We start from the raw sequence: 12,626 nt of genomic DNA, 5'->3' as shown, positions 1-12,626 counted from the left end.
CAAGACGAGCTATAACATCTCGGTGCACAGTTCAATCCAGAGAAGACGTTGTTGCCTGACTGACAAATTAATCAAAACCACCAGGAAAGCAGATGAGCACATGCTGAATTTCTTTTGTTTTTCTTTCTCATTGAGTCATAATACTGTATTATACAAATGCACACGAAAGGAAAAGTCATCTTCAGGAGACATATTGAAACAATTTATACCACAAAATTTTAGACTGAAAGATCTTAAACAGCCAATTCTAACTGTTGTATGTGGATGTCTGAGTGAGGTTCGAGTACATTTGATGAATTTCAAAAACAGAACACGGTACCTTGTGTTGACGTTACGCTAATCCACGATACTCAGTAAATGTCAATTGGAAGAGAGGAGAGAAACTGAGTTCCTGTTTTCATGACAATTAAATATTAGCCGCTAGGGGCCCGAATCTCCAGGACACAGCAGCCCATCGCACTCCCTTTCTATGGTGCTGAAGTCTTGATGTGGAATAACCAAGTCAGCGAGAACTGGGTTATAAACATGCTTTATTACCGGTAGATAGTAGACACTGATAATGATAAACTGCAAACAGGTAAAGGGGAAACAAAAATCAAGGGTGTGCCCCACAATGAATTGCAGAGTCAGAACTGGAACAGGAGGCAATCATCAGGAAAGAGGGCTCCCGGTGGAACAGGACAAGATAAGCGTCCCTTCCCACACTGTTGTCCACCGGACAGATTCAGGGGAGAGGACCCAGGGACTCCAACTACACTGAATGACCGACACAACGACATGATCAAACCCCACCTCCAACCAGGTATCCCAACAATCAAGTTCTAGTTAAATCATACTCCCATGTCTTCTCTCAGTCATGGTGAAATAATGGGATTATCGTGAGGAACAGAAAGCAACAGATGGGTCACAGCCTGTAGAGAGGCTGGTGGGGTCTGTGCGGTTAGCCTCCACCGGGGGCACTATTTTCCTGCATCGTCTTCATGATCCAGTCAACATAGTTCTTGACGCGAGTGTAGATCCCATAGGTACCGCACTGGGGGCCCCAGGACACCAAGCCAGCGACATAGAATTTGGTATTCTCTTCATTAGGGACCTGTAGAGCAAAGGCCCCACCGCTGTCCCCTTCACAGCTATCAACACCCTTCTCACCTCCAGCACAGATCATGTTCTCAGTGAAAACAAAGGAATTTATATCTATTCCGGAATTTAGCCCCTTCAGCTCCCGGCACTTTGCTAAGGGAGCAATAGGTAATTTTGCCCCTCTGAGCTTAATAACATGATCTTTGGTATTTGTTCGGCCCCAGCCTGAGATCAGCCCCAGATCTCCCACTGAGGGGTTGTATTCTGAGGAGGTGCCTGGCAGGCAGATAGGGGAGACAGTGGGTCCCATTTTCACTGGGTCTTGCAGCCGCACCAGCGCAATGTCATTGTCAAAATTCTTCCGTACTTCCGAGGCATCCAGGACCTTCCAACCGGGATGAATAAACACTTTCTCAGCAGTGAGCATCTGGGCCTTTGCCAATTGCGAAGTGACCACTGAGGTAGAGCCAACGTACATCACTGGGTCACGGTTTCCCTCCACGGTGTGGGCAGCTGTCAGCACCCAGTACTCGTCAATGAGAGCCCCGCCGGCCCGGGGGTTCGAGAAGAAGACTTGCCAGGGGAAATTTTCAATCTTTGCCATGGAGCCTCCAAATATCCTCTGTTTTTCTGTAAAAGGTTCACCAGGGACGCCACAGACTAGGGAGGAACAAAAACAAGATGGGAAGGGAGCAGGGCAGATTGCTGGCCCCCTGCAAATCCTACAGCCACTCAAACACCTGCTGGGCCTCAGTGTTCTCAGCACAACATAGCCAAATATTTGGTCAACGATCTCAGCGCCTGACTCATCCTGAACTGACCTAAGGACCAAACATCCCACTTTGCCAGTGCCAAAAGCCGGCTTGTGGGAAAGACTGGTTTAAACGGAGGCCGTGTGCGAATTACTGAACCCAAACGAGCCTCACACCATGGACAGCTTAACTCACAGTGTGGGGAGGACACTTCACCCCAGGCTTGGCACATGGGGCCGGGGGCCCAGCTGGGAGCCAGAGCTGGGCAACCCTGTCCTCATACAGGTGTTAGGGGAGGCAAGCATTCTACCCTCCTCTGATGCCCAGATCAAACACTTATCACCTTCTTCTCTCAAGTCCTAATTGCAGCAAGTCCCTCCTAGTGACCTGTGGACGGTTCTCTTTTTCCATCTTTCATCTCATCCCCCACTGACTGGATCCAGGTTTGATTGCTTTGCCATTACTGAATATAACTAAAACGGAATTTTATTTCAGATAAAGTTGCCTTTCCTAAATCCCTCACTAGTCAGCCTGAATGGACTCTGAGTTGAACATAACAGACAGACCTGGGTTCAAAGCCTAACCATGCCCCTTCCTACCTCTGAACTTGCACTGAATTCCCTCAACTATAAAACGGGATCAATAACACCTACCCCAGAGCGTTGTTGCAAAGACTTAATTGAATGAGATAATAAATGCAATTGTTTGATTGCATTTGATTATTTGATTGAGAGCCAGCTCGGCCCCTAGCTCTCAATCACACTGTTGCTACTAAGAGGACGATTATTATTATTATGGCTTTGCCTGGGAGCCTTCTTCTACTCAACTCTGATTTCTACGCAACCCCTTATTCCTTTTATTCCTCTATATCTTGTTGTCAGATAGTCTTTTAATATAATAACTAGGCTCTTCGAGTAGTCTTGTTTCTGAATGTTGAATCCTCACTCTCTTATTTCAGGCCCTGTTTTTAGCAATCCTAGATGCCCTTACTACACCTACATTACCAAACCTAACTGGCCCAGACTCTGACACCAACTGTCACCGGCTGACTTTTCTCTTTCCCGTCCATCGGCCTGACAGTGTGGTTGATGAATTCCCCAAGGCCCTGGCAGGTGCACGGCCCAGCTTTGTCTCCACCTCACTGAGCTAGACTCTGGCAGCCCAGACGGTCAAGTTCCTTCCCAAGAGGATTACAGCTTCTTTTAGAAGGTGGGACCCATGCAACCACACCTGTGGCCGTGCTCCCTACACAAGCCTGAGCCCGGATTACCTGGGACACATTTGGGCAGCTCTGCGCCCAGCAGCTCGTTCACCCAGCTCCCGTTGCCAGCGCAGCGATACTCCTCTGGAACAGCACAAGGGACAGGGGACACACTCACCATCACATCTTCTGGAGTCTTCCCCCCCACCCTTTTCGTTCAGAGCCTTAGCACCTCTGGGATTTGAGGAGGCAAAATCAGATCAAACCAACTAGAAAAGAATCCTGAGAACATCCTCCAAACAATCTCTCTGGCCCCTATCCTGCCAAGGGAGGGGAAGGAACAGTCTCCAAAGCAGAGGGAAGAGGGTTACCGCAGAGGCTGGGAAAGTGCTTCAAGTGGGAAAAGAAATTAAATTAAATTAAAAGCAATGAAGTGGGACATAGTGTGAGCCAACCAGACCTTCATCCAGCACCACCAAGGCCTCCCCATCGAGAAAGTCAGGCATCGTAGAATAATGACTTGAAGCTGGAAGCATCACTCCTGTTCTACATTAAATAGTCGGTCGGGGGACTTCCCTGGTGGCTCAGTGGTTAGGACTCCATGCTTCCACCACAGGGAGCACCCAACCCAGGAAGACTGTGCTAGTCACCCTCCAACACTCTCATTCTTTCTTTCTCTTTTCTTTAGTCAAAGAAACCTACCGCTTCGTTCATTTTCCATGTAGTAATATGGCTGCTCACAAGTGTAGCGAGTGACGGAACCAAACAGAGTGTTTTCTGGATCTTCGACTCTACCATGCCGAATGGGTTCGGGAGCGCCACAGTCCACGGCTACGAGAGGAAGGCAGGAGAGAGATGGTCAGGACGGCCACTTCCTCCCAGGAAGAGTCACTGGGCCAGTCCACCCTCCCAGCCGTGTTCCTCACTCTTTCCCCACTCCCCACATCCATAAGCACACCTGGGATGAATCCCCCACGTCAGCCTCTCTGTGGCCATGGTCTCCGACTGGCATCCCTCAACACTCTAGCCCACTGAGTCCCGCCAGGTCTGATAGCTCCTTGAGAGCTACAAGGATGAACCTGGTTCTCAGTGGTTGGTGAGGCCTCTGAAGGAATGGACCAAGTAATGCTATTAACTCTACCAATCTCATAGCCTCTTTCTTTGGAAGAAACCCGCTAGTCTGGCTGGGATCAGATCAGGGCTGGGGCTCCATGACAGCCTTCCCTTCAAAAACTCAATCTACTCTCTCACAAGCCTAAGAGGAAACCATGCATTTGTATCTTAATGCACTCATCTTTCCATTCCCTTTGGGAGGAAACAAAAAAAAAAGAGTCCCATTTTAAAGAGGTACATACGTTGACACCGCAGTTTGGAATTACTCCACTTTCCGTTGCTTTGGCAAGTAGAATAGAAAGATGTCAAGCCAACACTTCCCTGGACAATAATAAACATCGCCATTAATTTATAAGGAGAGATATAGGGAATCAAAATCCAGAAAGGGAATCGATCTCTGGCCTTGGATCAATGAGGAGTCCTCACCACAAGAAGCTTGGGGACATCGTAGCAGAATGAACCAAGGCACCCAGCAGTTGCGGCTAAAAGACAACTTTGTCCCAGCATGTCAGCACCCCCCTGCCCCAGGAAGACCAAAGTCAAAAAGGGAATGTCAAGCTGTCCAAGGATCTTCATGACTGACAAGGAAAGACTAAAGATCCTGAACGGTTCTCTTTATGGAGAAGGTGTTAGACGTTTGCTGGAGCGAGAACGCTCGGTAAATGATTAGACAATTCCAGTACGCTCATCCCAACCTAGGGACAAGAGAGAAGCCTCTAACGGTGCTTTACCTGTACAACTTCAAACCCATCCACGCAGGTTATCTTCACCACATCTTTGAACACATATTTTGCTCTATCAGGCTCCCAAAAAGAATTGGCAGTGACTTCTTTAGGACAAGGGATTGCTTGGAAAGGATAGGAAAAAACTTTTTACCAAATAGGAGAATCTCTATGATATTTACATCATTCTCACACTTTCTACAGTTGTTCAGTCATCCTCAATCCTGACGCCCAGCATTCCAATACGGAGGTGTCTAAAATAATACGAGAGGGAATGCCCTGGCGGTCCAGTGGTTAGGGCTTGGCGCTTTCACTGCCGAGGGCACCTGTTCGACCCCTGGTTGGGGAACTAAGATCCCACATGCCACATGGTGTGGTGAAAAAAATTATTAATTGATTAATATGGCATTACTAATGAACCACCCCCAAGCTGTCTGCATTCACAGGTCCAGTTGAAAGATTCCTGGAAGTTGAGGCATTTCTAGCAACTACTGACAAGTTTAGATCCTGCTGAGGAAGTGAAGTATTCTCAGGATACCTGTCCATACAACAATCTACCTGTTTGGATTTTACATTGTGCAAGGACTTTGGTACCACCAACCAAAGAGCAACTTCTAAGTTACTCACGATCTCCATGGTAACGAAATTTCCATCCCTTTTTTTGCTCTGTTTCATCAGTTTGGAAGATGACATTGAGAGCATTACTCTTGGTTTCAATAGTTAGTGGCCCAGGGAATCCATTACCGCAGTAAGGACCAAATTGCTGGTTTCCTGCAACAAACTGAAGAGAAACAAAATGATGAAATCAGAAGAGAGAAAGAACTGAAATAAAAAGGCAAAATGGAAGGGACAAAAGTAAAATTAGGGCTTCCCTGGTGGCACAGTGGTTGAGAGTCCGCCTGCTGATGCAGGGGACACGGGTTCGTGCCCCAGTCTGGGAAGATCCCACATGCCGCGGAGCGGCTGGGCCCGTGAGCCATGGCCACTGAGCCTGCACGTCTGGAGCCTGTGCTCCGCAACGGGAGAGGCCACAGCAGTGGGAGGCCCGCGTACCGCAAAAAAAAAAAAAAAAAAGTAAAATAAAATAAGAAGGAGGGGAAAAAAAGAAAAGAAGGGGCAGAAAGCTATGTAATTTGTCTTCAAGGAGAAATCTCTCTGTGTGAGTTGGGAGAGAAGTTCATCGTCCATCACGCACAAGTAAACTGTCAGCGCAGCGGCCCTCAGAGTCAGCTGGTTCCACATCAAAATCTTCTCTCTGCATAGTCACCACCACTTGGAACCCCTCCTCCAACAGGATCTGATAGTCACACCTCGAGTTCTCTGGGTATAGACTGGGATAATTGGGACTTGTGAGCTCCCCAATCGGTGTGGTGAATACATCCCCACTGCAGTTGACTAAGGGAGAAAAAGAGAAAAGGAGAATCAAATATAGAGTCAAGCAAAGGAGTCCCTGCCTTTTGCTATGATGCTTCTCATGAACTGACAGTCCACAGTGATTGACTGTCACATTGACTGATTGAAGGCCACATGTCACAATTTCATACCCAACACATATCAGCAGAGATACCCAATACCTACTGGGTTTCCATCACTTTGCTGATGATAGAGCCTTTCACGGTTATGGAGAGCCCCGGGTTGACACAGGCACCTATCTCTCTTCTCCAATTAATTAACTTGACCCTGTAGGTTTGTCTTCCTCCACCCTTGTAGCTCCCCTTCAGTTTACGGGTAACTAAAAATAGATGCCAGACTTCCCTGGTGGCGCAGTGGTTAAGAATCCACCTGCCAATGCAGGGGACACAGGTTCGAGCCCTGGTCCGGGAAGATCCCACATGCCGCGGAGCAACTAAGCCCGTGCGCCACAGCTACTGAGCCTGCGCACCTAGAGCCCGTGCTCCACAACAGGAGAAGCCACCACAATGAGAAGGCCGCGCAGTGCAACGAAGAAGAGTAGTCCCCGCTCGCCGCAACTAGAGAAAGCCTGCGTGGAGCAGCAAAGACCCAATGCAGCCAAAAATAAATAAATAAATTTTAAAAAAGAAAGAAAGAAATCAGCTTGTAAACTATGAAAAAATGAAAATCGATGCCAAGTCAAGGCTGAGGTTAATCAAGATCGAAGGGTAGACAAGCCCCCTACCGAAGCCTCAAGCCATTCCAAATCCCAGGGAACGCGCACCCTTCCTGATGCCAAGCTCACCTCCGCAATTCCTCATATCATCATGGAGGAAGTATTCTGGCGGGCAGGAGCAGAAGTAACCACCAATGAAGTTGTTGCAGAAGTGGCTGCAAGGGGCATCTGCAAAGTCTGTGCACTCATTTACATCTACAAAGAGTAGAGAAAGATTGAGGTCAAGGACAGAGACCTAGAAGGAAGAATGAGGTTAAGCGCCACACTGCAAGGATAAGAAAAGTAGGAAGGGCCTGTTGCTTAAAGACATTCAATGAATCACATTTCAGGATGGTATTATTCTATACTACTCTTGTGAACTATGATTCCGGAGTTGCGCTCTCCCATTGCACAGCTGTAGGGGAGCTCTCAGTGCCAGAGACCCTTGATCTTTCTCACAAACAGAGCGTTTCAGCTCCAGAGACAACACTCTGCAAGCTGAACTTGATAATGTCTTCTGCAGGAAGGAACAATTAGTACATGTATTACTTTATATGCTGTTGGTACTTCTGTCAAGTCTAAACAATACTGTGGCTTTATGAGGTGTCCTGATTTCATTTTACCCTGGAGATAGCTGGAGACGCACACAGAATTTGAAAGTTTGTTTGCCATATGTTAAATGGGTTTGAATACCATACATTCCTTGTGTGAGTCTTAACAACTTATTTAACTTCCTGTCCTTACTTCCCCTGTCTTTAAGTAGATCTAATAACACCTAGTTAAAGAATTGAGGTGAAGATTAAATTAATATAGGTAAAGTTCTTAACACAGTGCCCAGTTCATAGTGGTTCTCAATAAATTACTGCTTATTAACTCTTTTTTATCATTACTATCATCATCACCAGGATATGATTATGCATTTGAATTTCACAAAAGCAATTCATGGAGGGATCCAAGCCAAGTCAACACTTCATAAGAGTTATAAACAGAACCCTCCCTCCCTGCATTGCTCAATGTTTGTCCGGCTTCTAATCATGTGGTTGGATCAATGAGGCACACAGAGGAGTGAGCCTTACCTACAGCAACGTAGTATGCAGCAAACCCAGTGAAACGCTCTTCGTTGGAGAAGTCTGACTTGAAGATCACCTGGAGTTTGTTGTATGGGACTTGGAACTCTTCCACCACTGGGGAGTTGGGATTCTTGCTGGTCCTCTGTCCACAGAGTTTCCCTTCTTCAAGACCTCCTGACATTATCTAAGAGAAGAGTCAAAAGAAACTAGGAAAGGGTAATATTTTGGTATGGAGGTCAGAGAAAAAGGGACAGAGAGACTGGACCATTTCCCATCTTAGGACTATGTGAGCACAGCTCACTGTATGCCGGTGGCACCCCCTCCTGCATCCTCTCAGCCCACCAGCCCAGCCCCATCCTTCACGTGCTTATTACAGTATACCTGCACTGAGTCATATGCGCAGTTCTCGGACAGCTCTATGTCCAGATGGGTAAAGTAAAGGTGGATCCCGTACCCCTCAGGAACTTCTATATCCCAAGACTTCTTTACTTCATTGGGGTATGCCTGAGGATAGTTGGGGGACAGGATCTCCCCATACATAGCAGGCTCAGCATAAACCCATGCCAAAAGGGAAAACAGGACAATACACCTGAAAAAATAAAAAAGGCATATGGAGAGGTGGGTGACCCAGGTGCCAGCAGACAAGGGCAGGGAGAAGGGATGGGAAAGGCGAACGGCACCAGCACATGGAGGAGAATCTTGGGTTGGAACGAAGCAAAAAGGCCTAGGTCAAAGCAAAACCCAGGCTTCAGATCTGAGGCATTTTCTTGAGAAGATGAAGGGAATGGGGTCCACATACATCTCCGTAGACCCGTGATCACTCACCACATCTCTGGCAATTGGTCCATCCCTGGTGAGCAGCTCGTCTCTTGGTCCTGGCTCTCTGCACCTCTGGACTTTGGACCTAAAGCGGTGGCAGACCTGGCTGTATTTGTCTAACAAGCACACACGCACCTGCTTGGGTGGTAAGGGGCCAATGTCACCTTGGTAAGAATAACACAGAGGTTCAACAGAGCCATATCATTAATCATCACTGGACGACACCCATCCTCTCACACTCGCCCTGGTTCTGGATTGAAACTACATCTTATCCTTCTCCCCTGGCTTCTCAGGACCTTCTCCCAGTTTTTCTCCAAAATAATGAGTAATTTCTCCCAGTTTTCTGCTTCCTCTGTTCTCCTCCCTCACCCTCAACACCCACCCCAGCCCCGACTCGTTCAGTCTCCCTCCTGCCCTAACAGAACAATATATATCCCCTTTTCCGCTCAGGATTTCAGGAGTCTTTCCCCATCATGACCATCCACCTATGACATGTCTCCCTCTTCTTTTGACAAGGATCCCCCTTATCACCTCGAACCAGCTCTCCTGACTGTGTATTATTGCATGTATTTCTCCCAATGACCACTGATGGAGGAATGAGCTCCTTTTCCTAGGGGAAGGCAGTGACCTTGGGAGAAGTGGTCTGAGACAGGGTTGGATGTGGAAGGAGAAAAGGGACAGCTGAATGACAAGAAACATGAAAGGAAAGGAAAGGTATTCCCTCAATTTCCTACCTTAATTTTCCAGTTTTTTTTTTCTTAACCTTTACTAAAAAGACAAGCCATCTCCCCACAGTTCTTAGCAACGTGTTGCCAAATATGTTTCTAACCCTGAAAACAGTGGTAGGTGGTGGGGTGACATGGGGGTGGATGGGGTCAACCTAAGAGAAATAAGTGGCCTATATTCTCCCTCTGGGTTCTGCTCTTTCCGGCCCTCCATCTTTGCCCAAAACCTTCCTATGTAAAGTTTTCTGCCTTCCTTTTTCCTCCATCAAAGCTCTGCTCTTTGATTTTAAGGTTTTTACCTTCAGAAGCTGATGGGAACAAGTGGGTCAGTCCTGTCTCTCTTGCCAGTGGGCGTGCCGGGCAACCCTGCCGGCTCCCAGGAAGAGCAGCATAGGGCCTGGGTGCAGGAACCTCCGCCTCCCTGTCCTGGTTCCGTTCCTGTGATTCTCTACCCCAGTGTGCATGTCTGAAATTCCCTGATCCCAGCAAAGAGGGGGCTGGGAGACCATGACTTAGGGAAAGGGGAACTCAGCCTTGATCTTGGAGCTCCCTCTGCTTTTGAAACAAGAACTGCATACTGAGGCCTGAGATTCCTCTTTCCCAGGCCACAGGGGGAGAAAGGAGGGATTGGGGAATTTCACCAGTTGCCTAATGCTCTTTTTTAGCCAAAGGGTGTGTTACAGAGTTTTCGGGGAAGTCAGGTGATTTGTGGGAAAAGGAGGGCATTAATACTGTAGAGAAAAGCCAAACCCAGAAAGTCCAGCCCTCCAACTGCGTATGAATCATGAATTATCAGAAATGCAGGTCATCTCTGCCTTTAAAGCAAACGTAATGGTTGGATAACGACTTATACCTAGATCCCAGATGCTGGGGGGTGGTGCTTTTTCCTCTTCCTGAAATCCCCTCCACATCTTCACACATCTAAATGATATCCACCCATAAACCTGCAGTTCAGATACAATCCAGAGTCCTTTATCCATTACCCTTGGGTCAAGATATGCTTCAAAATTCAGAATTTTATGGCCTTTTAAAAGACAGTGCAGGGAATTCCCTGGCGGTGCGGTGGTTAGGGCTCTGCGCTTTCACTGCCCGGGGCCTGGGTTCGACGGATCCCTGGTTGGGGATCTAAGATCCTACAAGCCGCGCAACAAGGCCAAAACAAAAAAATAAGAGAAAAAAAAAAGAGAAAAAAATAATAATAATAAGAAGAAGAATACAGTGCCAATGCGGCATACAGACCCAATACCCCAATATTAGGTAACATCTCCTCCTGTCCCTCCCCCCGCAAGGGGCTGAGATAACACTCCATCATCAAACATTAATATTTCTGCAGCTAAACAGGGCTCATCTTCACAGTGAGTAGAATAACTAAAGTTATCATTTAGTTATCATTCTATATTATATTTATAAATGACTTCACATTAGTTCAAATTAGGTTTTTCTGCCAGATGAGTTTTGGTACCAAAAAAACCCCACTTTGTTTCCAGAGCCTTTTGGAATGTAGAGCTTCAGATAAGGGACCAAGGGGTGGTGGGCGTGTACAACTCCTCCACAGAGACTTCCCTGACCTCCCAGCTCTCCTTCTGTCCCTTGTCACTTTCTACCCCTGTCTTAGTGACTGAATTCCAACAGATCTACAGCTTCATCAAGTGAAGACGCTCCCTTATCTTACATACACACCACTAGACACTTTTAAAGCTGCCAATTAAACTATGATGTATGATTGATTATAAGACGCACCCGATTTCAGAAGTGTTGAAATGTGGGCAACTGTTCTAAACAAACAATACTGGCTGCGTGGAGCCTGGCCTTCTCCAGAACAATTTATCACATCTAACTTCTATTCCAAAGCTATTGATATGAGAGCAAGTTTTTAAGCACAAATATAAGCACTTGATGGCGCTGTTCAGGCGATTAACAACGATTGCACAGGGGCTTCCCTGGTGGCGCAGTGGTTAAGAATCCGCCTGCCAACGCAGGGGAAAAAGGGTTCGAGCCCTGGTCCAGGAAGATCCCACATGCCGCGGAGCAACTAAGCCCGTGCACCACAACTACTGAGCTTGCACTCTAGAGCCCGTGAGCCACAACTACTGAGCGCGCATGCTACAGCTACTGAAGCCTGTGCGCCTAGAGCCTGTGCTCTGCAACAAGGGAAGCCACCGCAATGAGAAGCCCGCGCACCACAACAAAGAGGAGCCCCCACTCGCCGCAACTAGAGAAAGTCCACGCACAGCAACGAAGACCCAATGCAGCCAAACATAAATTAAATAAAAAATTGATTAATTAATTTTTTAAAAATTGGGCTTCCCTGGTGGCGCAGTGGTTAAGAATCCGCCTGCCAACGCAGGGGAAAAAGGGTTCGAGCCCTGGTCCAGGAAGATCCCACATGCCACGGAGCGACTAAGCCCATGTGCCGCAACTACTGAGCCCGTGTGCCAAAACTACTGAAACCCACGCGCCTAGAGCCCACGCTCCACAACAAGAGAAGGCAGCGCAATGAGAAGCCCACACACCGCAACGAAGAGTAGCCCCCGCTCGCCGCAACTAGAGAAAGACTGTGCACAACGAAGACCCAACGCAGCCAAAAAATTTTTTTTAAAAAGTAAACATGCAAATAAATAAATAAAAGGAGACTTTGTTGATACTTTTGTTGTGCTGCTTCAAATTTACATAAAGTGGCGCCTTACTCTGTCTAGTGTCTTGATGAGGGGATAAAAGAGAAACAGACATGTGCAGTGTGTAATCACTAAGTTCAAAAGTCCTGTTTTTTAAGGAAGCCTATTTGCTCTAAAATACTGGGGGCAGAGGTGGGAATGAGGGGGGATTATAGATGAAACAGAACTGCCCATAATTTGTAATTATTGAAGTGTTGGGTAACGGGAGTTTATTATATTATTTTCTTTAGTGTACATTTGAAATTTTCTGGGATGAAGAGTTAAACATAAATAAAGAAGGCTTGTTTTGTTAGCATACAAATAAAAATGTGGGGACTTCCCTGATGGCGCAGTGGTTAAGAATCCGCCTGCCGATGCAGGGG

General features: G+C 47.1%; 1 protein-coding gene across 4 annotated transcripts; it reads right to left on the bottom strand.

The window, feature by feature from the left end:
* Window positions 1–500: 500 nt before the first annotated feature.
* On the bottom strand, window positions 501–10,030 carry C1S (complement C1s). 4 transcript variants are annotated; one of them, XM_082665392.1, is made up of 12 exons: window positions 9,889–10,030; window positions 8,871–9,002; window positions 8,427–8,634; window positions 8,052–8,229; window positions 7,066–7,191; window positions 6,064–6,263; window positions 5,496–5,649; window positions 4,878–4,993; window positions 4,389–4,467; window positions 3,736–3,864; window positions 3,103–3,177; window positions 501–1,740 (listed from the first exon to the last, which is right to left on the bottom strand). In XM_082665392.1, exons 2-12 carry the CDS (start codon window positions 8,891–8,893, stop codon window positions 941–943), a joined length of 2,088 nt encoding a protein of 695 aa, XP_082521518.1. In that variant the 5' UTR covers window positions 8,894–9,002; window positions 9,889–10,030; the 3' UTR covers window positions 501–940. The 4 variants fall into 4 exon arrangements, with proteins under 4 accessions (XP_082521518.1, XP_082521517.1, XP_082521519.1 ...); XM_082665391.1 differs by having other exon boundaries at window positions 8,871–8,949; window positions 9,889–10,018; XM_082665393.1 differs by having other exon boundaries at window positions 8,871–9,028; window positions 9,889–10,013.
* Between the last annotated feature and the right edge of the window lie 2,596 nt (window positions 10,031–12,626).

The sequence above is a fragment of the Grampus griseus genome, assembly GCF_964374135.1.
Source record: "Grampus griseus genome assembly, chromosome: 11".
NCBI classification, from domain to species: Eukaryota; Metazoa; Chordata; class Mammalia; order Artiodactyla; family Delphinidae; genus Grampus; species Grampus griseus.
The sequence above is the reverse complement of the archived record's forward strand: the minus strand, read 5'-3'. Positions and strand labels throughout refer to the sequence as shown.